Source organism: Mustela erminea, chromosome 3 (genome assembly GCF_009829155.1).
Source record: "Mustela erminea isolate mMusErm1 chromosome 3, mMusErm1.Pri, whole genome shotgun sequence".
In the NCBI taxonomy this organism is placed as follows: domain Eukaryota; kingdom Metazoa; phylum Chordata; class Mammalia; order Carnivora; family Mustelidae; genus Mustela; species Mustela erminea.
This window is the reverse complement of record NC_045616.1, coordinates 63,672,967-63,697,723: the sequence shown is the minus strand read 5'-3', so window position 1 is coordinate 63,697,723 and position 24,757 is coordinate 63,672,967. Positions and strand designations below refer to the sequence as shown.

Sequence of the window (24,757 nt, the reverse complement as noted above, 5' to 3'; positions counted from 1 at the left end):
AGACTTTTTTCTCTGGTGACAGTAAGAGTAGGAAGTTTCATTAAACATCATTTTGCTAGTAACATGCCATATGCTGCCTTTGAGGACACTCAACAAATAGATGGTGTTTGCCTTTTGCGTAACCAGAATGTGGAGAATGTAGAGGGTGCTTATGGGCGTTTTATGCCAGGGTAATTAGAAAGCAAATGTGAATAGTCGTTTCTCACTTATTTTTTTTTTTTTTTTCTGTTGTATTGCTCTCCTCCTTCGCTCAGGTAATATCATGGGCTGAGATATTTATTTGGTTCCATCATCAATGCTTGAATTCATACAACTTGTAAGAAATAGCTAGTTTTTAAGTTGGTTGCGAGTGACTAATAGAGGATTCAAGTTTTGTGAGTAAGAAAGTAGTATCAGAGTCCTCTTATTTTGATTTTATAATTATTTTACAGAACTAATAAGGAACACTGTCAAATAGTATTATTCATATGTATAAGACACTGTGCCTACAATAGCAGGGTTTACAGTGCAAAGTCTTAAAATCTTTTCCTAAAAATACAGTGATCTGTGTACTAAGTGTTCACACTTGATATTCCTTTTAGGATCCAAGAATTCTGTAGCTACAATGTTGTCAAGACTTTTCCGAATGCACGGCCTTTTTGTGGCCTCCCACCCCTGGGAAGTCATAGTGGGGACGGTGACACTGACCATCTGTATGATGTCCATGAACATGTTTACTGGTAACGATAAGATCTGTGGTTGGAATTATGAGTGTCCAAAATTTGAAGAGGTTTGTGAAATTTATTTGATATTGTCTAAATTCCATTTTCAGTTTCTGAAGAGCATTTCCTCTTAGTGACCATATAATAAAAAAAGTTGCAAGTAAAATCTTTAACTTAGTATTTATGAACTTAATCAGATTTCTATTTACTTATATAGTTTGGAAATAACTTTTCCTTTTCTGCATGAAATGAGTATAATTGACTTTACTAGAGAAAATAGTAGCTTTAAAAGTGACTAACAGAAAAATGATTGGCTTTAAATAGTGGATTGTTTAAAAATTGGACTTGACTTTTGATTTGCATGTTTAATATTTTTATTTGACTTGTATTGTGCCTATATTTATATTATCATGGTAATATACAAACTGATGATGCATACAAAATAAAAACTCTTATTTTTAGTTGCTTATTTTAAAAGGTAAAGCTATTGAGAGTTTTTTTCTATCTCTTCCAATAGGATGTGTTAAGCAGTGACATTATAATTCTGACAATAACACGATGCATAGCAATCCTGTATATTTACTTCCAGTTCCAGAATTTACGTCAACTTGGATCAAAATATATTTTGGGTAATCATTTTATACATTTAACTTATTTGTGCTATCAAATTTTTGATTTGTTATGGAAATACATAATTTTGTTTGTTCAAATCATGTATATGGAAATGGGTATATTGCTTAAAGTACACTGCACGCATTTAGTGGTTGCCCTATTGAGAGTAAGCATTCTGATATTTGAGATCTTAATAATCTGGAGAAAATAATACTTCTTTCAGAATATTATATGGGACTGTATGTTACTATTTTTGTAATAAAGGGTAATTTTTTTCTGTTTGAATTTTGTCAATTTAGGTATTGCTGGCCTCTTCACAATTTTCTCAAGTTTTGTATTCAGTACAGTTGTCATTCATTTCTTAGATAAAGAATTGACAGGCTTGAAGTAAGTATTTAAAACATAAATACACTTTTTTCCAAAATATATAATTAACAACTCCTCTTCTCCAAGTTATATTCTAATATATACATTTTAAAAAGTTTATAGGAAATATGGGGAAATTTTTCATGCTGTCATTTAGCTAATGTTAATATCTCTTAACATTTTGGTATATGCTTTCCTATGGTTTTTTACAGTTAAAAATTCTGAGATCATACAACTTCTTTATGCCTTTATAATATTTTGATGTGTGATAATAGTTCATCAACATCTTTGCATGTCCTTAATGCTAAATTAAATTACTTGTATTGGTTGTCTAGTATTCCCCTGTGTGAATATATTATAGTTCATTTACTTAATCCTCTAGGATTGGATTGTTAGGTTATTTAATTTCCTCTATTAATAGCACTGTGACGAATGTCTCTGTGGCTTACCTTGTGTTCATATTCATTCTTAGGATATATTCCTAGGAGTGAGACAGTGCCTGTGTAAGTTTTGGGGGCTTTTGAGTGCTATTATTGCCAACTGTCTCTCCAGAAAGCTTCAACTTGGATCCTTCCATAAATAGTGAATAATGTTAAAAAATTTTATCTATTCCACTTTTTTCCCGTTAATTCAAGGATAAATTTTTTACTTAGGATGATATTTTGCTGTAAAATCATCAAAAAGTATTTCTGTATAAATGCACTTATATTTTTAACATTATAAATATTTTGAGCAGTATGTATGTTTAGCTTTGAGAATGTCAAAAGGGAGTGAGTATAGGGTGTACCTTCGGGCTGCAAAAAGGTATACATACTAAAGAATCATACAGTGTATGAGGTGGGTGTTTTATTGTGGAAAGCATTTTTAAGCCAGACTTCCTGTTAAATTCCTGATCATCTGATTTTTTTTTTCCCAGTGAAGCTTTGCCCTTTTTCCTACTTTTGATTGACCTTTCTAGAGCAAGCGCTCTAGCAAAGTTTGCCCTCAGTTCCAACTCACAGGTAAGTATTATTTTTAAGACATGAATGTTACTGGTATTTCTTTCAGTTTGTTTACATTAATAGGAAGCATTAATAGTTTCTTCATAGTTCAAGAATCAGGAATTGCCCATAGTTTTAAGTTTTATTGTCAAGTCTTAAGACTGGTCTTTCCAGGTGCCCCAGGAACTGTCCCATTTACCTAACAACTTAATTCCACAGGTTCTGGAATTTGGAGTTCTTCCCCATTTTCCTATTTGAAGATTTTAGAAATTTAGGTAGTGAGACTTTTGGATAAGAAAGAGTGTCTACTTACTGAAACCTATCAGAGAACAGGACAGGATATAATGGAAGATAGTCTCCGGGTAGATTTATTTCTAAAACTTTAGCATTAACCCTAGCATTATTTTCCATCTAAAGTTTTATGTTGGTGTTCAATAGTCACTTAAAATTAATTAACATTTTTAATAGTCTTGCATCAGAATACCTGAATATAAAATAACATGTAATTCTGCCTTGATTATGTATTTGATGAGTATCCTGACCATTTGAGCATGTTGACAAAAATAGGTTTTAGGTTTCATAGTATTAACAAGGTCTCAAAAAAATTGCAACGAAGGACTGTAAGTGATAGCCAAATATAAAACGTTATAGTATTTTATTATATAGTATTTAAATGGCAGGATTCATGCACCACCTCAGAGGAATCTTGCCAAGTAGCATCTCACTCAGTGAAAAGGGAAAGCAGCTGTACATGACCTTTTTCTTAATTCTTTGCATCTGGAATGCCTGTTAGTGGTATTACATTGTTTCTTTTACTTTTGATATAGCAAACTAGATTTTAGTAGAGGCCTTGGCATAGTCTCCAATGTTTTTGAAAGTTTTATACCTTACTGACCTTGATAAATTTGGTCTGTGTTTTAGGATGAAGTGCGGGAAAACATTGCTCGTGGAATGGCAATTTTAGGTCCCACATTCACCCTTGATGCTCTTGTAGAATGTCTGGTGATTGGAGTTGGTACCATGTCAGGTTTGTAAGCAGTTTTAATATATTTTAAAGTAAATTTGTAGATGAAGGGAAAAAAAAGAACATCTCCGATTGCATTGGTTATTCTTAAATTCTGACTTCGAAAGTGTGACATTACTCTTAAAAGATTTTAATTGAATGAGTATGTGGGTTTATCTGACCTTATGTCTGTCTGCTTTAGTGAAAACTTAGTAATATGTTACCTTTTTTTTCACTAATGCCATGCCACCTTCTCTTTCTATGTTCCACTCTTTTGAGAGTTTTTAGTGTTTATGTTTGGAAAGCCCCTTCCAGCTCCTGCTTTTGCTCAGGCTAAATTAGTGACTTGGTTCCTTATGTTTTAATTGTCATGTAGGAGACAGTGAAGAGTCATAAATGGGCCAGATCTAAATTAGGTCCACCTAATAGGCTGGTTGAGAACATTTAATCAGACGGTGTGCAGTACATCTTAGTGAGTACCTAGTATTAGTCTCAACACATGTTTCTTAATCCTTAATTGGATAGTAGAGAGTTAGATCTTAAATATCAAACGTAGGACTCCATTATATAGGACAAAAATTGTGGCCTGGCATGGAAATTTGCCAGAATGAATATATCATGCTGTTGTTAAGGTCTCCTAATAATTAAGACTAGATTTTATGGCTTTCTTAGGGAGTCTACTTTTTGTAACTACAGTTCTAGTCTATTCCTTGGGAGACCTGAGTGGGTTAGTTGCTTAGGTGTCTTAGCTTAAGTGTCTTCCTTCAGCTCAGGTCAGGATCCTAGCATTCTGGGATCAAGTCCAGCTTCTCCCTCTGCCTGCCACTGCCCCTGCTTGTATGCTCTCTCTCTCTCTGACAAATAAATAAATAAAACATTTTTTTAAAAAAATGAACATTCCTTAAAATCTACTTTTTTTTTTTTTTTTTAAAGATTTTGTTTATTTGACACAGAGAGATCTCAAGTAGGCACAGCAGCAGGCAGAGAGAGAAGGGGGAAGCAGGCTCCCCACTGAGCTGAGAGCCCGATACGGAGCTCCATGCCAGGACCCTGAGATCATGACCTGAGCCGAAGGCAGAGGCTCTAACCCACTGAGCCATTCAGACGCCCTGCTTAAAATCTACTTTTGAGATACAGTTTTGAGTTTTGACAAAGGTAAAGTTATTAAGTCACTGCCACAATCAAGAAAAATGTTTTTGATTGGGTGAAAACATATCTGTGTGATTTTATTCAAATAAGAGTATATAGGAAGGTGAAGATTAGCCAGGAGCTGGAAGTGGGCCATGAAACCAAGGATTACTCATTTGAAACTGATGTGGAGAGTAGGATGATGGTTTTTGGCATGCTGTCAGAGAAGTAGACAAAGGACATGATGAGATTTATAGTTGGAAAAGCCAGTTGGGAGACATGGGTACAGCTATACAGAAATGCTGTAATTAGGGATTAGGCTTAGGGTAGAAAAACGACAGATTTAACACCTGTTAAAGAAGAAGTAACCCTTTGGAAAACCACTGAAAAAGGAAAAAGCCTTAACTTCTTGGAAATATATAGATTGGTGCTGTCTCTCTGTGTAGTAGCAGAATGGCCCAGAGAGACTGTTCTAGTATGGAGTGAGGAAGAATGTCTACAGAGCATATGGCAGCAATAGTAGTCCTGTTGTGCGGAGGGAAACAGCTGATAACTAGGTTGTAAAAGCATTGGTCAGGTATTGTTTCAGTGGTCTCAGGTTTGAAAAGATTACATTTGGCTACTGTCTAAAGTACAAGGTTGTTCATAGTGCTTTTGTTGTTATAGCTGTATATTGAAGGTCCACCTTTGAGAGTAATTGCTGTAGATTTTTTTTTGAAGTATAGTTAACAGAGTGCTATAGAATTTGAAGAAAAATACAACGTATGTTTTTATTCTATTATTTCATCAAATGATCTGTAATAATTCAAAAATAAAATATACTATTGAGTTTCTTGTATTCTAGTTAGCAATTTTGTAAGAGGAGGGAATAACTTCTTATTTACATTTCAAAACATTTTTATATTTAATACAAGTGAATCAGAAATTTGTTTTATATTCAAGTTTATTTGTGATGTTGAAGGAATAGGATTTGGTAATCAAAGGTCTTTTTCAGTTCTAAAATTCTGTCACCTTCTATTTGAGAAGATTACCAAGTGATACCTTTAACATTTTGTAGTGGAATGTTTGTTAACTTTGGATCTTGAATTGCCTTTGCACATTATTTAATTTCTCAAACAGATCAATGAAATTAACCAAAATTATAAGAACATAAATAGATTCAGTAGAAGTTCTGTTGAGATTAGAGTCCTGTAGTACACATAAAGTCTTTATTACAGTACTGTATCAGGAATGGCATAGCTGGTAATAGGTTTTACTTTAATAAAAAGTCTTTGGGCCACAGGTGAATTGCTTTTCTGGTAAAGAGTGGAATTGGGTCCTAACTGTTGAGGTTTGCACATTAGTGTAGCCTGGGCTTGTTCTTATATCAGAACAGAGTAGTACCATTTCCTAAAAGGGGATTATCAGATATGTGTTTAAGTGCAGCAACTGTGCCTGGCATTGTGATAGATTTGAGACATGGGAGAAGACAAGTTCTCCTTCCTTGAGGGAAATATCCCTGTTGTGCTCTAAGGCTTGGCATCACCTCGGAGTTCCTCTTTCTTCTTCCAGTAAATAGTAAAGAGCTTAATCTACTAATATTTTCTTTTATTCATCTGCTTAAAGGAAAAGTCCCTGTGATGTATGCTCTATCAAAAATACATGTACTTTACTAATTATACATTTAATTTTTCTCTAACCAGGGGTGCGTCAACTTGAAATTATGTGCTGCTTCGGCTGCATGTCAGTTCTTGCCAACTACTTTGTGTTCATGACTTTTTTCCCAGCTTGCGTTTCCTTGGTTTTAGAGGTAAGAGTAGTTCTTACTTACGGCATTAGAAGGAGTAATGTTTCTCATCACGTCCGTTCACATAAATAAAATCAGTACCTTCTGATGTAACACTGGTTTTCTTTGTAGCTTTCTCGGGAAAGCCGCGAGGGTCGTCCAATTTGGCAACTGAGCCATTTTGCTCGAGTTTTAGAAGAGGAAGAAAATAAACCAAATCCCGTTACTCAGAGAGTTAAGATGATTATGGTAATTATATAGTTTTCTTCTCCTTTTGGTATCTCTAGTTTCAGTGTCATATTCTGCTTTTTGACTTTTTTCTCTCCTTCCTGCTATCTTTCTACAATTATTGTATAATTACTTCTTCCACTGATTTACTATATTTACTAATTTACTATATTTAATTAATAAGTAAACTATATAATTTACTATTATTACATCTTTCACTGATGTTCCTCTTCCTTTTTTTTTCTTATTTCTCATTTCTTTGAGGCTCTTCATCTCTCTCCCCTAAAGAGATTTTTCAAGTTCCTCCACTTTACCTCTCTTTGAGAACCTGTTCTTTACTCTTTGAAAACCTGTTGTTTTGCATGTTTTTAGTAGTTCAGTGGGCCACTGCTTTAGTCCCAGAACAAGCATGGGGCTTTCTTTTCATGCTGAGGGGAGGCTGTGGGAGATAGTATCTGGTTATCCAGATGTTAAGGATGAGAAGTTGAGGTGCCATTGATATGCAGAGGATACATAATTTATAACATTTTATTTCAGTCTCTAGGCTTGGTTCTTGTTCACGCCCATAGTCGCTGGATAGCTGATCCTTCTCCTCAAAACAGTACGGCAGAAAATTCTAAAGTTTCTTTAGGATTGGATGAAAATGTGTCCAAGAGAATTGAACCAAGTGTTTCCCTCTGGCAGTTTTATCTCTCTAAGTAAGTTACCTGAGACCTACCTTATTGTGTATTAATCATAGCACTCTGTACTACTAAAAGTCAGTTTGTGCCTTTTTTGTGCCTGAGCAATAACATTTTAATTTGCTTTCTTTTATTTAGAATGATCAGCATGGATATTGAACAAGTTATTACCCTAAGTTTAGCTCTCCTTCTGGCTGTCAAGTACATCTTCTTTGAACAAGCCGAGACAGAATCTACACTCTCATTAAAAAACCCTATCACATCTCCTGTAGTGACTCCCAAAAAAGTCCCAGATGATTGTTGTAGACGTGAACCTATACTGGTTAGAAATAGCCAGAAAGTCCATACAGCTGAGGAGGAGACAAGAATAAACAGAGAAAGAAAAGGTGATTTCTTGTTCTCTTTATTTTCTATTCTTCCACTACTGATTTGTCAAGTTGAGTTCATTTTAAAACTTAGTTCACATCCTTCCCACCGTCTCCTGGAACTGGGCTTGGGGTCTGCAGGGTGTGGTGGGGGGAACTATGTTCACAGTTGTGAGATTTCTTTTGTTCTCTTGAACAGTTGAGGTCATAAAACCCTTAGTGGCAGAAACTGACACTCCAAACAGAGCTACGTTTGTGGTTGGTAACTCCTCCTTACTTGATACTTCGCTGGAACTAGAGACACAGGAACCTGAAATTGAACTCCCCGTGGAGCCTCGACCTAATGAAGAAGTCTACAGATACTGGGAATGCAGAGGTGAGGAAAATAAAATTAACTTAAGGTTAGTATCTTAAGAAAAGGAGCTTTTTTTTTTTTTTTTTAAATTAGAGGAAGGAAGGAAGAAAATTATGGTCCTGAGTACCTACTAAGTTTTGGGCACTGTGTTCTGTGGTTTACAGGTAGTGGCCTTATTTATTTATTCCCTGCAACCTTGTGAGATTGTTGGAATTATCTCCATTTTTCAGATAAGAAAGAGAAAGCTGGGGCTCCAGGAGGCTTAAGTATTTCCCAAAGTAATACATTTAGGAAATGGAAAAGCTGGTATCCAGAATTCAAGATTTACTGACTCAAGGTCAATGCTCTTTGTACTTTATTAGTATTTGCCAGAGAGATAAGCCACTACTCTATTCTCTTGAATCTTAGGGCCTAGAAAAGGTTGAACTCAAAAATGAACTTCAAAGACTGAAGGAAGTTTTTTGTTGTTGTTGTTTTTGATTTGTTTCAAAAGTAAGCTTGATGCTCAAGAGGAAGTTTGTTTTCCTTTCTGACATGTGAATGGGTGTTCTGCCTACATGACCATATGAGTCCATTCATGCTTTAGTGTGAATATTGTATTCCATCTCTATCTGCTTAATCTGGTTCATTCTTAATTTATGTGCACATGAGTGAGAGTAACATCAGGTTTGTCTTTCACTTTCCCTCGTTCCTATTAACATGTGTACTGATATTTGAACTATCTTTCTATATACAGAGTTAATGAAATTTAGAGGGTGGGCATCAGAATCTTAATTATGAATATTCTTTTTCTACAAATTTCACTTGTAAAATTTGGTGTTTCGGTTTTACATTTGTTTAGTGTCATTTTTATAAAGAATTTGCTTTCATTTTGATATTCTTATTTCCACTCAAATAATCTCCTTTAGAACGCTAAAGTACTTTGGGTTCTCTTCTTCTGAAAGCATTGTTGTTTTAAATGCCTTATTTGTTACAAAGAATATGAAAGGAACTTCTTAAAGGTTTTTGTCATCCCTTTCCCACCAATCCCTCCTTTTTTTTTTTCATTTCTTTAGAAAGGTGCAAAATTCCTTAGTGATGCTGAGATCATCCAATTAGTCAATGCTAAACATATCCCAGCTTACAAATTGGAAACTCTGATGGAAACTCATGAACGAGGTGTATCCATTCGCCGACAGTTACTTTCCCGAAAACTTCCAGAGCCTTCTTCTCTCCAGTATCTACCATACAGGGACTATAATTACTCCTTGGTATGTTGTTTTCTTGGTGTGGGAAAGTTTGCTTTGCCGTTTTATTTCTGTAGCTTTATTCTTCAGCTTTTTAGTGTTTTTCTTGACTAGTCTTTTATATGTACATAGTATTTTAAAACATTTTTTAAAAAATGCTTTTACTGTAATTTTGTATTCTGCTTATGATTATAGGTCCTAAAATTAAAGATATTTTTCCTGTTGTTTATAGTCATTACTTAGTGATTTTAGTACTTTTAAATACTTCCGTTTTTTTTTTTTTTTTTTTAAAGGCAGTTATTTATTTATTTATTTATTTGTCAGAGAGAGCGAGAGAGTGAAAAAGCATACAAGCAGGGGGAGTAGCAGGCGGAGGGAGAAACAGGCTCCTTGCTGAGCAAAGAGCCCGATGTGGAAGTTGATCCCAGGACCCTGGGACTGTGACTTGAGTCAAAGAGACTCAACCGACTGAACCACCCAGGCGCCCCCAAAAAGATGTATTCGACAGAGAGAGAATGAGAGAGAGAGGGAATGCAAGAAAGCATGAAGGGGGAAGGGACAGAGGGAGAGGGAGAAGCAGACTCTCCAATGAGTGAAGAGCCTGTGGGGCTCCGTCCCAGGACCCTGGGATCATGATCCAAGCCGAATGTAGATGCTTAACTGACCAAACCACCCAGGCGTCCTAATACTTTTTAAATACTTCTAGAGAGTATATGAAAGGGGCGCTTGGGTGGCTTGGTTGGGTGTCCCAACTCGTGGTTTCAGCTCAGGTGGTACTCTCAGCATCATGAGATCAAGCCCTGTGCTGGCCTCCTAGCTCAGCAGGGACTCTGCTTGAAATTCTCTCAGCCCCTGGCCCTCCCTGGCTCATGCGTGCCCTCCACCCAAATAAATAAAATCTTTAACTACTTGTGATCTCTATCAAATAAATAAATAAAATCTTAAAAATAAAAAATAAGTAGAAGATTTTGTTGACAAATATACTAAAAGTTTAAGTTTGAAGAAAATTATTAATGACAAGGGCTGTGTATTTGCAATACAGATTTTCACTTGCTGCCTGACTTTACCTTGTAGGTGATGGGAGCCTGTTGTGAGAATGTTATTGGATATATGCCCATCCCTGTTGGAGTGGCAGGACCTCTGTGCTTGGATGGAAAGGAATTTCAGGTTCCAATGGCAACAACAGAAGGGTGCCTTGTGGCCAGTACTAATAGAGGCTGCAGAGCAATAGGTGTAAGTTGCCTTTTATATATTTGCCTATTTTAAGATGGCAAGGCGAGGAGAATAGATTTGGGGGCGATCAGGGATACCTTTTGCGACAGGCAGAAGTGTTTGCAGGATTAACATATGCTTTTGTAACATCCTCTGTGTAGCTTGGTGGAGGTGCCAGCAGTCGAATCCTCGCAGATGGGATGACTCGAGGCCCCGTGGTGCGTCTTCCGCGTGCTTGTGACTCTGCGGAAGTGAAGGCCTGGCTTGAGACACCTGAAGGATTCACAGTGATAAAGGAGGCTTTTGATAGCACCAGCAGGTATGGGGAGGTTTATATAAATTTATATTATTTCAGAGCCGCCGTCAACTTCTGTGATCACTAAATGTAACTGTTAACATACTGCCTGCTTCAGGTGATATAACTAAACATTAATTCGAAGTCCATTTAGTCAAAATGAGTAATATTTGTGCTTAGTTTGGGGGATGTGGTCGGGGGCAAAATGTTGATCCAAATGAATACCTCCATAAGAGTAAAGAGAAAAAAAAAAAGCATGCGCTAGTAAGTTTGTGCGTTGATTTTATAAGACTCCATTTGATTAGACTGTTACTTTGTCCTAGAAGAGTGTTGACTTAGAATTGCCCTAGGGAGGAATGGCCTGAAAAAAAGATTTTCTAAGCAGGGTAGAAATATTTGTATAGTAGTAAGTTTACTTTGAATCCAGAAAATTAAATCTATAAAGAAGCATAATCAGTACAAAAAATAGCCCCATTTTATTTTTTTAGAGAGACAGTGTATATATGAGTGGGAGGTGGGTCAGAGTGAGAAGGAGAGAGAGAATCTCAAGCAGGCTCCACAGTGCAAGGAGCCCAACGTGGGGCTCCATCCCTTGACCCTGAGATCATGACCCAAACCGAAATCAAGGGATGGACACTTCAGTGACTGAACTACCCAAGTGCCCCATCAATAGCTCCATTTTAGTTTGTTTATTTATTTTTTTGGACTTTTAAAGTCTGTCTGTGATGATGATGTCTATAGCAGCCCTCTCTTGTGGCATGTAAGAATGAGATGGTTGAATTAGTGTTCTAACGTAACATTTAGTTAAAGAAGAAAATACATTTAATAAGTAATTTCCATGAGCATTTTCTTACGTGTAAAATAAATCAACTGAACTAGAATTTTTTCTTTTAAGATTATATTTATTTATTTGAGAGAGACAGTGAGAGAGAGCATGAGAGGGGAGAAGGTCAGAGGGAGAAGCAGATTCCCCATGGAGCTGGGAGCCTGATGTGCGACTTGGTCCTGGGAGTCTGACCTGAGCTGGAACCTGAACTGAAGGCAGTTGCTTAGCCAACTGAGCCACCCAGGCGCCCTCAACTGAACTAGATTTTTAAGAGAAGTTCCGTCTTCTCAAAAAAATAACAAAATAAAAAAATCTTTGCTTTGTTTACAGGTTTGCACGTCTGCAGAAACTTCAAATGACTATGGCTGGTCGCAATCTTTATATTCGTTTCCAGTCCAGGTCAGGTGATGCCATGGGGATGAACATGATTTCAAAGGTGAGCCTGGATAGCCTGTATTAAAACGTGCGAGACCGATTATCCCAGGGGAGGGGAACTAGGTGTTAGGGAGGTAAGAGTGGGGAGCAGACTTGCTGTTTATGTCCTATATTTTAAAATTTTGTTTCATGTATGTATGTATGTATATATATATATATATATATACACACACACACACACACATATATTACTTAAAGGATTGAGTGGAAGATTTTTATTAAAAGCTAAATTCTGATTCATAAAACTCATCAGACTTTTTTTTTAAGGTCCTGAAGAGGGTTTATATTTTACTTTTAATTAACTAATTAGTTAGTATTTGTTCAGTTAGCCAGCATATCGTACATCATTAGTTTTTGATGTGTTCAACGATATATTAGTTGCATATAACACCCAGTGCCCTCCTTACCACCCATCACCTGGTTACCCATCCCTTTACCACCCCCACTGCTATAATCCTCAGTTTGATTCCCAGAGTCCAGAGTCTCTCTTAGTTTGTCTCCCTGACTTCTTCCCATTCAGTTTTCCCTACCTTCCTGTGGTCCTTCGCACTATTCCTTATGTTCCACATACGAATGAAACCATGTAATTGTCTTTCTGCTTGACTTACTTTTATTTCACTTAGCATAAACCCCTCCAGTTCCATCTATGTCGATGCAAATAGTAGGTATTCATCCTTTCTGACGGCTGAGGAATATTCCGTCATATATATGAACCACATCTTTATCCAGTCATCTGTTGAAGGGCATCTCAGCTCCTTCCACATTTTGGCTATTGTGGACATTGCTGCTATGAACATTGGGGTGCAGGTGCCCCTTCTTTTCACTACATCTGTATCTTTGAGGTAAATACCTAGTAGTGCAATTGCTGGGTTGTAGGGTATCTCTATTTTTAACATCTTGAGGAACCTCCAGACTGTTTTCCAGAGTGGCTGCACCAATTTGCATTCCCACCAACAGTGTGAGAGGGTTCCCCTTTCTCTGCAACCTTGCCAACACTTGTTTTCTGTCTTGTTAATTTGTGCCATTCTAGCTAGTGTAAGGTGGCTTCTCTTCGTGGTTTTGATTTGTATTTCCCTGATGGACATTTTTTCGTGTGTCTATTAAGCCATTCGTATGTCTTCTTTGGAGAAGTGACTGTTCATGTTCTGCCCATTTACTGACTGGATTATTTGTTTGTCAGGTGTTAAGTTTGAGAAGTTCTTTATAAATCTTGGATACCAGCCCTTTAACGTCATTTGCAAATATCTTATCCCATTCCATGAGTTGCTGCTTAGTTTTGTTGACTGTTTCCTTTGCTGTGCAAAAGCTTTTTATCTTGATGAATCCCTAAAGTTCATTTTTGCTTTTGTTTCCCTTGCCTTTAGTGATGTGTCTTGAAAGAGGTCGCTGTGGCCAGTGTGGAAAGAGGTTACTGCCTATGTTTTCTTCTAGGATTTTGATGGATTCCTGTCTCACATTGAGGTCTTTTCATCCATTTTGAGTTTATGTTTATGTGTTATGTATAAGAGAATGGTCCAGTTTCATTCTTCTATATATTCTTCTGTCCAGTTTTCCCAGCACCATTTATTGAAGAGGCTGTCTTTTTTCCATTAGATATTCTTTCCTGCTTTATCGAAGATTAGTTGACCATAGAGTTGAGGGTCCATTTCTGGGGTCTCTATTCTGTTCCACTGACCTATGTGTCTGTTTCTGTGCCAATACCATGCTGTCTTGATGATCACAGCTTTGTAATATAGCTTGAAGTCCGGAATTGTGAAGCCACCAGCTTTGGTTTTCTTTTTCAGCAATCCCCTGATGATTCAGGTTCTTTTCTGGTTCCATACAAATTTTAGGATTGTTTGTTCCAGCTCTGTGAAAAATGTTGATGGTATTTTGATAGGGATTGCATTGAAAGTGTAGATTGCTCTGGGCAGTATAGACATTTTCACAATGTTTATTCTTCCAGGCAAAGGTTAGGTTTATTCCTAGGTATCTTACGGCTTTTGGTGCTATTGTAAATGGATTTGATTGCTTAATTTCTCTTTCTTCTGTCACATTGTTACTGTCATCAGGCATTTCCTGACTGGTATTTGTATGTGATATGTTTAATTTCGATATGGCATTATACATGTTCTGGGTCTACTTAGAAGAGCTGGGAAGAATCTTGGGGTTAGTGCTTCTTAACTTCGTCCTAAAAGCCTTGAAAGCTCACATCTTCTAAAGACCTATATGTAAGAGGCCAAGTTCATGTGTATAATCCATTTATTTTAATTATTTCCTTATAAGAAGATGGTATGTGGCTTACATTTTATTCTACTGATACTTATTATTACAAATATTCACAAATGTGTTAAAGTCAATTAAGTTAGCAAAATTTATTTTGTGGTTTACCTGTATATGAGGACTGTTCTGAAAGAGAAAGAGGATAGTGACTTAAAATGTAGGTTTTAAAAGTTGTTTATTTTTTATTATTTTTTAAGATTTATTTATTTGACAGAGACAGTGAGAGCAGGAACACAAGCAGGGGGAGTGGGAGAGGGAGAAGCAGGCTTCCCACCAAGCAAGGAGCCCAGTGTGGGGCTCAATCCCAGGACCCTGGGATCCTGACCCAAGCCGAAGGCAGACTCTTAAAGACTGAGCCACCCATGTGCCCCTTAAAAGTTGTTTAAAAAGAAACAGTACAGTAGTTCCTAAAAAATTTAAAAAAGAGAATTATGATCCAGCAATTTCATTTCGGGGTATTTACCCAAAATAACTCAAAAGAGGGTTTCAGAGACTTTTTTTTTGTATATCCATGTTTGTGGCAGCATTATTCACAATAGTCTAAAGGCAGAAGCAACCCAGGTGTTCCTGGACAGATGAATCAATATAGAAAATGTGGTATGTACATATAATGGGATATTATACAACCCTAAAAAAATAGGAAATTTGCACATATGCTAAATAAACCTTGAGGATCACTTGCTAAGTTAAATAATCTGGTTAACAAAAAAGACAAATACTTTGCAAATTCCCACTTAACCTAGATCAGTTAAATTTATTTGTAGAGACAGGAAGTGGAAGGGTGATTACCAGGGGCTGAGGAAAAAGGAAATAGGGAGTTGCTGTTTAATGGGTTTGGAGTTTCAGTTTTGTAAGATGAACAGAGTTCTGGAGATGGGCTGTACCACAGCATGAATTATGTACTTAACACTAACCTGTACACTTAAAAATAGTTAAGGTGGTAAGTTCTATGTCACATGTGTTTTAACCACAAGTGAAACACATTTTTTAAAATTGCAAGTAAGTATGTCTTCGGTTATTGAGGTATGAGTTGTTAATTGAATTAATTTCACTTCATTGAAGTCCTGTTTACATTTTTATAAGGGTGATCCCAATGACTTTCATTTACAATAGGATTTACTGTAATATCTGACTTCTCTTTACTGACTCGGTAACTTGGGCTTTTGGGTAACACTTGAATAACTAGAAGAGGTAATTTATTACATGTCAGATTATGAGTATTATACTCTCACTGAGTATTTTTAAATTGAGTCTTACTTAAAACTTTTTTATTTAAATTCAATTTAATTAACATACACTATATTATTATTTTCAGGGGTAAAATTTAGTGATTCATCAGTTGTATATACCACCTAGTGCTCTCATTACATCAAGTGCCCTCCTTAATGCCCATCACTCAATTATCCCCTCCTCTTCACCCACCCTTCAGTTTGGTTCCTGGAGTTCAGCATCTCTTAGGTTTGTCTCCCTCTCTGTTTTTATCTTATTTCATTTTTCCTTCTCGACCCTATGTTCATCTGTTTTGTTTCTCAAATTCCACATATGAGTGAAATCATAGGGCATTTGTCTTTTTTCTCTGATTGACTTAGCTCACTTAGCAAAACACCTCCACCCTATTCCATCCATTTTGTTGCAAATGACAAGATTTCATTCTTTTTGATGGCTGAGTAATATTCCATTATATATACACACTCACACACACACACTCTCTCTCTATATAGTAATATTCCTTTATATGTGTGTGTGTGTGTGTATCACATCTTCTTTATCCATTCATCTGTTGATGAACATCTGGGCTCTTTCCATAGTTTGGCTATTGTGGACATTGCTGCTATAAAACATTCAGGTGCAGGTGCCCCTTTGGATCACTACATTTGTATCTTTAGGGTAAATACCCAGTAATGCGATTGCTGGGTCCTAGGGTAGCTCTATTATCAACTTTTTGAAGAATCTCTGTACTGTTTTCCAGAGTGGCTGCACCAGCTTGCATTCCTCTCAACAGTGTGGGAGGGTTCCCCTTGCATGGCATCCTCCCCAACATCTGTCATTTCCTGAGTGGTTCATTTTAGCCATTTTTACTGGTGTGAGGTGGTATCTCATTATGGTTTTGATTTGTATTTCCCTGATGCCATATGATGTTGAGCATTTTTTCATGTGTCTGTTGGCCGTTTGAGTGTCTTCTTTGCAGAAATGTCTGTTCATGTCTTCTGCCCATTTCCTGATTGGCTTTTTTGTTTTTTGGGGTGTTGAGTTTGGTAAGTTGTTTATAAATTTTGAATAGTAGCCCTTTATCTGTTAAGTCATTTGCAAATATCTTCTCCCATTTTAATATTCTCATTATGTTCTCATTTACATCCCTGTTCATCAGTGACTACAAAGAACTTTGTTTTCACTCCTAGAAAGAAAGAGAAAGGGGGCGCCTGGGTGGCTCAGTGGGTTGGGCCGCTGCCTTCGGCTCGGGTCACGATCTCGGGGTCCTGGGATCGAGTCCCGCATCGGGCTCTCTGCTCAGCAGGGAGCCTGCTTCCTTCTCTCTCTCTCTCTGCCTGCCTCTCAGTGTACTTGTGATTTCTCTCTGCCAAATAAATAAATAAAATCTTTAAAAAAAAAAAAAAAAAAAAGAAGAAAGAGAAAGAAACAGTAGGAGTCTACTGACTGAGAAGTTTATCACTGCGATGGCTAATGAAGCTGTTTTTTAATTTATTTTATTTAGAAATATTATAGTTAATTGTACTTGTTAATATTATTATATACAAATAAAGCCTCTGATCTGTAAATAGCTGTGCATTTTAATTTTGTTGTGTTCTTGACAGGGCACAGAGAAGGCACTTTCAAAGCTTCATGAGTATTTCCCTGAAATGCAGATTCTAGCAGTTAGCGGTAACTACTGTACTGACAAGAAACCTGCTGCTATAAATTGGATAGAGGGAAGAGGAAAGTCTGTGGTTTGTGAAGCTGTCATTCCAGCCAAGGTTGTCAGAGAAGTGAGTGATAATTTTATTTTTATTATTTGTATATATAATAAAAATATTACTGTTACTTTTATTACTGTATTTTAATTTATATATTATATATACACATATATTTATATATTATTATTGTTTTTATTTTATTTTATTATTTTGTTAATCTTTAATTGGGTTAAAGATTGGGGAAAGGAATATTCTTTTTTTTTTTTTTAAAGATTTTATTTATTTGACAGACAGAGATCACAAGTAGGCAGAGGCAGGCAGTCAGAGAGAGAGGAAGCAGGCTCCCTGCTGAGCAGAGAGCCTGATTTGGGACTCGATCCCAGGACCCTGAGATCATGACCTGAGCCGAAGGCAGAGGCTTAACCCACTGAGCCACCCAGGCGCCCCAAATATTAACATTTTAAGTAAAGCTTAGTATACGGTGTATTTTATGTTAAAGATGACTGTTGCATGTATCTTGCCCATCAGCGTGTGGCATTCACATCAACAAACTTGACTGATACTCTTTATTGAGGACAAGGCTTCAGTGGGGCCATATCTAAACTCTTGCTTTACCAAAGGGTAGATCTAGGTAGCATACCCTGAATCTTCTGGGGGAACATATAAAATGTGCACAACTCTGTTTGCTAGGTATTAAAGACTACTACAGAAGCTATGATTGAGGTCAACATTAATAAGAACCTGGTGGGCTCTGCCATGGCCGGGAGCATTGGAGGCTACAATGCCCACGCGGCGAACATTGTAACTGCCATCTACATTGCCTGTGGACAGGTGAGAGCTCAACCTCCACTTTACTGTTCTCTTTTGTAAAGGAAGGGAAGTATTATACTTCTTCTTTTTATTTCTTTCCAGGATGCAGCACAAAATGTTGGTAGTTCAAACTGTATTACTTTAATGGAAGCAAGTGGTCCCACAAATGAAGATTTGTACATCAGTTGCACCATGCCATCTATAGAGATTGGAACTGTGGGTGGTGGGACCAACCTGCTCCCTCAGCAAGCCTGTTTGCAGGTATAACACCTCAGCCCCGAAGTTGCTGACCTCAAGCCTAGTTCTGACTTGCTGGGATTCTGTTTCTGCCTGGCATAACTTGTCACTCACCTGAGTTAGCGGGTCTTTTCATTCTTTTTGCTTCTCACCAGCCTATCCTGTTGTATCCAAGTAAGCATATTCAGGCATGTGCTTAAGTAAAATGAGAAAGTAGATTAAGAGAGCAAATGAATGTTCATTTACTCTGAGTAAGTGTCCTGCAAACCAGGTTGTAGATGTTATGTACCCTGTGGTATTATTGTCGGTGCTGGCTATCAGATCTTGGAAATTGAGTACTTCCACTGGAAGTCCAATTCTATTCTGATGCCATTATAGTTGGCCTTATTTCAGTTGGTAGAGAAGGAAGTTATTGTCGTGACTTTAAAGGTGAGTCCTGCTGTGTCTCTTCCTGGCTGCAGATGCTAGGTGTCCAAGGAGCATGCAAAGACAATCCTGGGGAGAATGCCCGGCAGCTTGCCAGGATCGTATGTGGTACAGTAATGGCTGGGGAACTGTCACTGATGGCCGCATTGGCAGCTGGACATCTTGTCAAAAGTCACATGATTCACAACAGGTAAGACTTAAAGATGTATTTAACTTCTTTCCCCTAGACTTAAGATACATAGTACAAAAATCTACTATGCAGATACAATAGATCTTAAAATTCTATATTCTTAATGTATTTTATATCTCTACTTTGTCTTTTTCTGCCATAGGTCAAAGATAAATTTACAAGACCTCCAAGGAACTTCCACTAAGAAGGCTGCTTGAACAGCCTGACTGCTCTGAACTGAAACATGGGCATTGGGTTTGAAAGGACTAACATAAAATCTGTGAATTAAAAAGCTCAATGCGGTGGTATGTTGAGGATGAATAATATGATCTATGAGACAACGACTGCTTGGTGTTTGGCTGTTTCAGAAAGGTCTGAGATCCTTCTTTCCATGCAGATTTCTCAGATCTAAAAATAGTGTAATGCTTTACATGCTGTGCTCTCTGGAAGGATCTCAACAAGAATACCATACTTTAAAGCGTCACAGATGGTAATCTACAGCTAACTTCTGAAAGAGAATACAAGCTGGAAAAAAGTGTTTTCTTTTGATGAAATCCATGGAGTTCGTGATGATCAGTGTGAGATTGACCCTCCTCTCCATCCTCCCTTCCCCTCTGGTTGAAAATGGATTTTTAAATTATACTGTGGCTGACAAACTGATTTCATAGTTAATTTATTAAGTCTGGGTTATAGGACTTGAAGAGATAAGAGCTAAGTTTATTTTTTTGTAAACTAATACTTCATTTGGTGCTGGTCTATTTTGATTTCTCTTTGGGGTAGCCATTGTGATTCTTCAGAAGGGGACCTCCTTTCTTCAAGGGAAGAATTACTCTTATTCCCAAACTACTGAATTATGTGCTAAGCAGTGCTAAATCATTCTATCAAGAAAACAAATCACTGCATTAATCTCTGCAGGCTATTTGTTCAGAGAGGCCTTTTGTCTAAGTATAAATGTTTGTCTAGATTGCTAGAATGTATCTTCTAGCATAAGACTTTAAGGAACAGAGTTTTGCATTCTTTGTTAAAGATACAAGAGCTCTTTATGTTGCTTAGACAAAGGTGACTCTCTATAGCAAGAACTTGTAAGTCTGTGACCTCTCAGAACTCAGAGGGTGGAAAACAGGTTGGAAAGAAAAATACCATTTCTCTAAGCCAACTTTAATTACTTAAAAGACAATTAAATTTATTTAGTGGAAAAATCTAAGTGTTTTGTAAAGAACTGTTATCCAATCTGTATATGTTGTAATAAAGCTTCTTCTGCTAGGAGTTCATTGAAAGTGTTAAGAAATAAATAAAAATCAACTTGTATATGGATAAAACATTCTAAACTTGGGCCAGAGAAGACAGTGTTTTTTAATGTTGTCCAAGAAACCCTGGCTTGCTCATTGAGCTGGCTGAAAGGGAAATCAGCTTTCAGAGCCAGTGAAGGTGCCACGTGAATGGCCCCAGAGGAGTGAGCTTCATTCCTGCGGCCAGGAGGTTGGTGACTGAAACATTCACATGGGGCTCCTTGATAGACCCATAAAAGTTCTTAGCTTCCTCAGCAGAGTTGTTGAATTTTAATTTTTTTCTTAATGTACAAATTTTGTATAAATAATAAAGAACTCCTTATTTTATATTACATTTAATGCTTCAAGTGTTAGTCTTGGAGAGAGAAGATGGACTCTGAAGAACATTCCAGTAATGCCGTGGCAGCATGGAGAGCCTCTGAGTGATTGTATCTGCAGTACTGTTGTGGAAGATTGATCTTTGCTGTTGGATGTAAAGTTTAAATTGCTTCTCTTGTGACTTTCAGCCAGTGACTTATTTATCCAAACTTTTCATGGAAGTGACAGTGAAAAGTGTGAGTCTTCATTCTGGTGACTGTAATCAACATCGTCTCACTAAATTAATGTTTTGTACAAAGACTAAATTGTATACATTTTGTTATACTTTTTGCCTAGTTCCAGTAAATTATGAAAAGAAAGTTAATGCTGAGCAGTGTAAACAGTAACCTTTTCTTGTTTGGATTAACCCTTGGCCCGAGGCCCTGGAAGCTTGAAATCAAGTCTCACTAGAATGGTAACCTAATAATTCCTGCTAGGTGTCCTATGACCCTTTATTATTTTCCGTTATGTGCTCCAGTTCCTCCGACATTAATGGCAGGCCAGTTTTGTATGCGTATTAAAGTATTTTATACTTTAGAGAATTCGATTAGTTCAGCTTTATCTCATCTCAAGTGGACTACTTTTGGGTATTTGGGCATGAGGCTTAGTTGAGAGGAAAAGGGCACAAAGACCCGCCAAAACCAAATGGGATTGTATGCTGAAGCTGTAACAGCTTACTTGGGGAATAAATCTTACAGCTGAAGTTGGCCTCTTTAAAGGCTGATTGCTGTTTACTTGCAGTTGTTGACTGCCCTCTGCTATAGGGAGAAAGTGAAAGGTGTGTTTGAACCACTTAAGAACCAAGACCCAGATACTAGAAAATCAGTTTGAATTTTTCTCCTGAAATGACAAGTGATCACTTGTATGATCAGCCCCTTCTAGAGAGGAGCAGGCCGGAGAGGTGACAGTGGAGAGTTTTCATGCCCTTTTCTGCTTGGGGGATCTGATGAGCAGTGGGACATCTATGGCAGGACATGATTTTTCTTCATCTTAGGGGAGGATAGGGAACTACATTTAAGGGAATGTCTCTTATTGAAGGACCCGCATTCAAACGAGAGGACACAGAACAGCAAAACACATCACTACAAATCCATTGTGTACATCAGGTTAAAATAAGAGCAGTAAATTCATTTTAGAATTTTTTTTTTAAGACTAGGGTTTTTCAAAAACTATCTGCTATGGATAAGACTTGAATTTATTAATAATTAACTTTACCCAGTTAGCAAAAATAATTAACAAACTCTGTACTGGAAGCTGAGAGGATCACAAATGATTTAGTTTACAATTATATTTTAGCAGATTACTTGTTCATTGTGATGTACATGGAACATGCCACCCCCTTTTTTCTTCTTTTCCCCTGAGCAAGTTTGAGAGCCACTGATGGAGGCACGGGCACTCTTATGTCAGGAGGGTGAGACATTTTCAAGCAGCTTCTCCCTAAGGCCAATAGAAAAGCCTTGTGCTAACAGCTGGATTTAGGAAGTAGAACACAGTGGTCTAATCCAGTGGTTTTCCCACTTGAGTGTGCAGCGCACACACCTGGAGGACTTGTCAGAACAGGTTGCTGGCCTCCGCCCTCAGGGTTTTTATTCCTTTGGACTGGGCTGAGCTGGGCCAGGACATGAGCAGTTCTATTAAGCCCCTGCAGCTGCTCTAACAGTTTCAGATTTTAGTATGAGATGCCTGGCATTCCTGTAAATGAGGGTATTAGAAAATTGTTTATTCAGAACCATACAGTTGGGGGAAACAACAATGGAGGGACCAAGTACTGGTTAATAAGAATCAGAATTGGTCCTAGAGATTAAGAGAGTCAATATAACAACTAACCTACTAGAAAGTGTTATTTGGATTTGGTGACCCCCCAAAGTCTCCACATCTTCAGTTTTAGCAGCCCGTTCCCCTCATTCTCCTATCCCTTGGTTCCTGCTCTCTCTCCAAAAGGGCCAAGTGAGTGTGGGGGAAAATGACAACAGGTGAGCCTAATTTTAAAGAGGTTTGCAACTACTACTATCTCCTCTCTAGCCTCACCTCACTGGCCTTGTAGCCCCAAAGTTTGACCTCTTTGTAGTTTGATTCTCAGGATTGCAGCCCTGGAGCAAGATTTCTCAGGCAAGAAGCTGATTTGATAGGCCATTCCAGCTGGTGAATTCTGAAGCCAGTTGACAGCAAGCATAAATGGAGAAGGGCCTTGTGCCAGCAGCCAAGACAGAGTACCTCATCTGTGTTGCTGAGGAAACTCTTAGGAAAAAAGCATAAAGAAGCAGTCAAATTAGAAGGGCTGTAATCAGTTACCTTATGTTGATTATGGAACTCCTTTGCTTTCCTGTCAGTTGAAATTTGAAATGGTCCACAGGGTTTAGTAGGTGGGGTGGGGATAGGAGACAGCTAAGGGAGCAGTTCTGTCTCAGTCTCCATTTTAAAATTATCTGGGATTGCATGTTAGAAGCACTGGACACAATAAAGCAAATCCAGAGTACTGTTAGCTCTAAATAGTGTGTGAAGAAAGAGCCTCCCTTCCCAGCTCTCTCCTGCCCATGAAGCTCACAAAGGAGCTAAAACACAGGAACCTCTTCCTCCCTGCCCATTTCACTGTCTGGACTTGGGCTGTAGCCTCAAAGGGCTCTGAGACTAAAACCATCGAGTTTTAATGCACTGCCTGCCTTAGTCTTTTCTGATCTAGGGTATATATAACCCGTGAGAGTTCTACCTCATTCTTAAACCTTTATTGCTCTTACGAGCAAAATATGCTCAGATCTGTATGGAGTGGCCCACTCACCTCTGGCCATCTGGATGCTCTTACCCACACTACAGTCCTTGGTAAGTAGAAAAGCTGAAAGTTGGCTTGCTGGTATGACCTGGATAATTGTAATTTCAAATGGAAAGCTCTTTGGGAAAGGCCCGTCTTTTAACTTGTTTAGGACAGTGTACCTAGGCCAGTAGATAACACAACTTGAACACCATCAAAGAAATTTTGGACACGTTCTCTCTAATAAATGTGTATTTCTTGAAAAATTATACTGAATTATGTACATTGTCAAAGGACTAAAGTGATTAAAAAATATCTATATATATACAAATAAAAACTGGAAATCTTTTATGTATTCTAGTGGTAAATCCTGCCCACATTTTCTTCCAGACTGAGTGGAGGTCTCTTGAAGACAGGGATGGGACCGTGCCTTTTCTTATGACCTTAGTACAGTACCTTACATTTAAAGGTCCTCAATGCTGTTAAATGGCTGACACTAAGTATAATCAGGACTTATTCCAAAAAGAAAATAGTCTTTCACAGGGGAAGAGGACAGCAGTGTAGAGAGAGTTGGGAATTCAGAGACCTCCGTTCTAGTCATGGCTCTGCTAACTAGCTGGGAGACCTTTAGGTTATTTGCTTCACGTCTCTTCCTCTTTTCCTTATCTGTGAAATGAGACAGTTGCATTACTGGCTTCTAAGGGCTTACCTAGCTCTACACATTCTACGAAATGCCGTATTTAGGCTCTTCTGTATAAATAGAATCATTCTGTTACCCAGCAATGGAAACAGGAAGTATTTTGTCAGTGGCTCCAGAATGGATCTCATGTCTGTCTAGTTTAGGGAACAGCCTAGGACCTTCTGCAGAACACCACAGGGGCTTAGCCAGTGGTCTCTCTTTTCATGATTTCTTAGCAGCTGCTCAGCTAGGCCCCCTCTGGTCTGCCCCACCAGCTCTGTGATTCCTGGCACACCATCCCTGGCTGGAAGAGCAGGATGGCTTCCTAAAGTTCACATCCCAGGAGAAAAGAAGATAATGGTGTCCCTTTTCCTGGGTCTCCTCTATTTATCGCTTCTGTTTTCAAATACACATCTTTTGTTGAAGTTAAAAACCCTCTGCTCCTCTCAGCTCCATTTACTGTTTTACAACTGGGCCATCTCTTCTTTTTCACTACTTATTTACTGCCTCAAACAAACATTCTATTGAAACTGCTGGTTTTAGGGTTGGAGGGTGGCTGTGTTCCGAGGCTTAGAAGCCAGCTGGGGCCAATAAGCTGAAATCTCGCTTATTAGCACACCTGCTAGACTAATACCACAATGTCACCATAGTTCTAGAATCCAACTCTGGAGGGAGAAAAGCACAAAAGAACTG

The 24,757-nt window shown here is 37.8% G+C and overlaps 1 protein-coding gene across 1 annotated transcript in view; it reads left to right on the top strand.

Moving 5' to 3' along the window:
* The window catches only part of HMGCR (3-hydroxy-3-methylglutaryl-CoA reductase), a 28,782-nt gene extending 5,042 nt beyond the window's left edge, over window positions 1–23,740 (top strand). Inside the window, 20 exon segments of the mRNA XM_032335937.1 lie at window positions 582–769; window positions 1,219–1,330; window positions 1,613–1,700; window positions 2,596–2,680; window positions 3,581–3,686; window positions 6,473–6,579; window positions 6,688–6,804; window positions 7,321–7,481; window positions 7,602–7,849; window positions 8,028–8,187; window positions 8,189–8,204; window positions 9,239–9,433; window positions 10,484–10,642; window positions 10,783–10,940; window positions 12,073–12,178; window positions 17,253–17,423; window positions 18,042–18,182; window positions 18,264–18,422; window positions 18,860–19,014; window positions 19,157–23,740. Coding sequence (XP_032191828.1) covers window positions 605–769; window positions 1,219–1,330; window positions 1,613–1,700; window positions 2,596–2,680; window positions 3,581–3,686; window positions 6,473–6,579; window positions 6,688–6,804; window positions 7,321–7,481; window positions 7,602–7,849; window positions 8,028–8,187; window positions 8,189–8,204; window positions 9,239–9,433; window positions 10,484–10,642; window positions 10,783–10,940; window positions 12,073–12,178; window positions 17,253–17,423; window positions 18,042–18,182; window positions 18,264–18,422; window positions 18,860–19,014; window positions 19,157–19,211 — 2,664 coding nt within the window. The 5' untranslated portion in view covers window positions 582–604 and the 3' untranslated portion in view covers window positions 19,212–23,740.
* The last annotated feature ends 1,017 nt before the right edge of the window (window positions 23,741–24,757 follow it).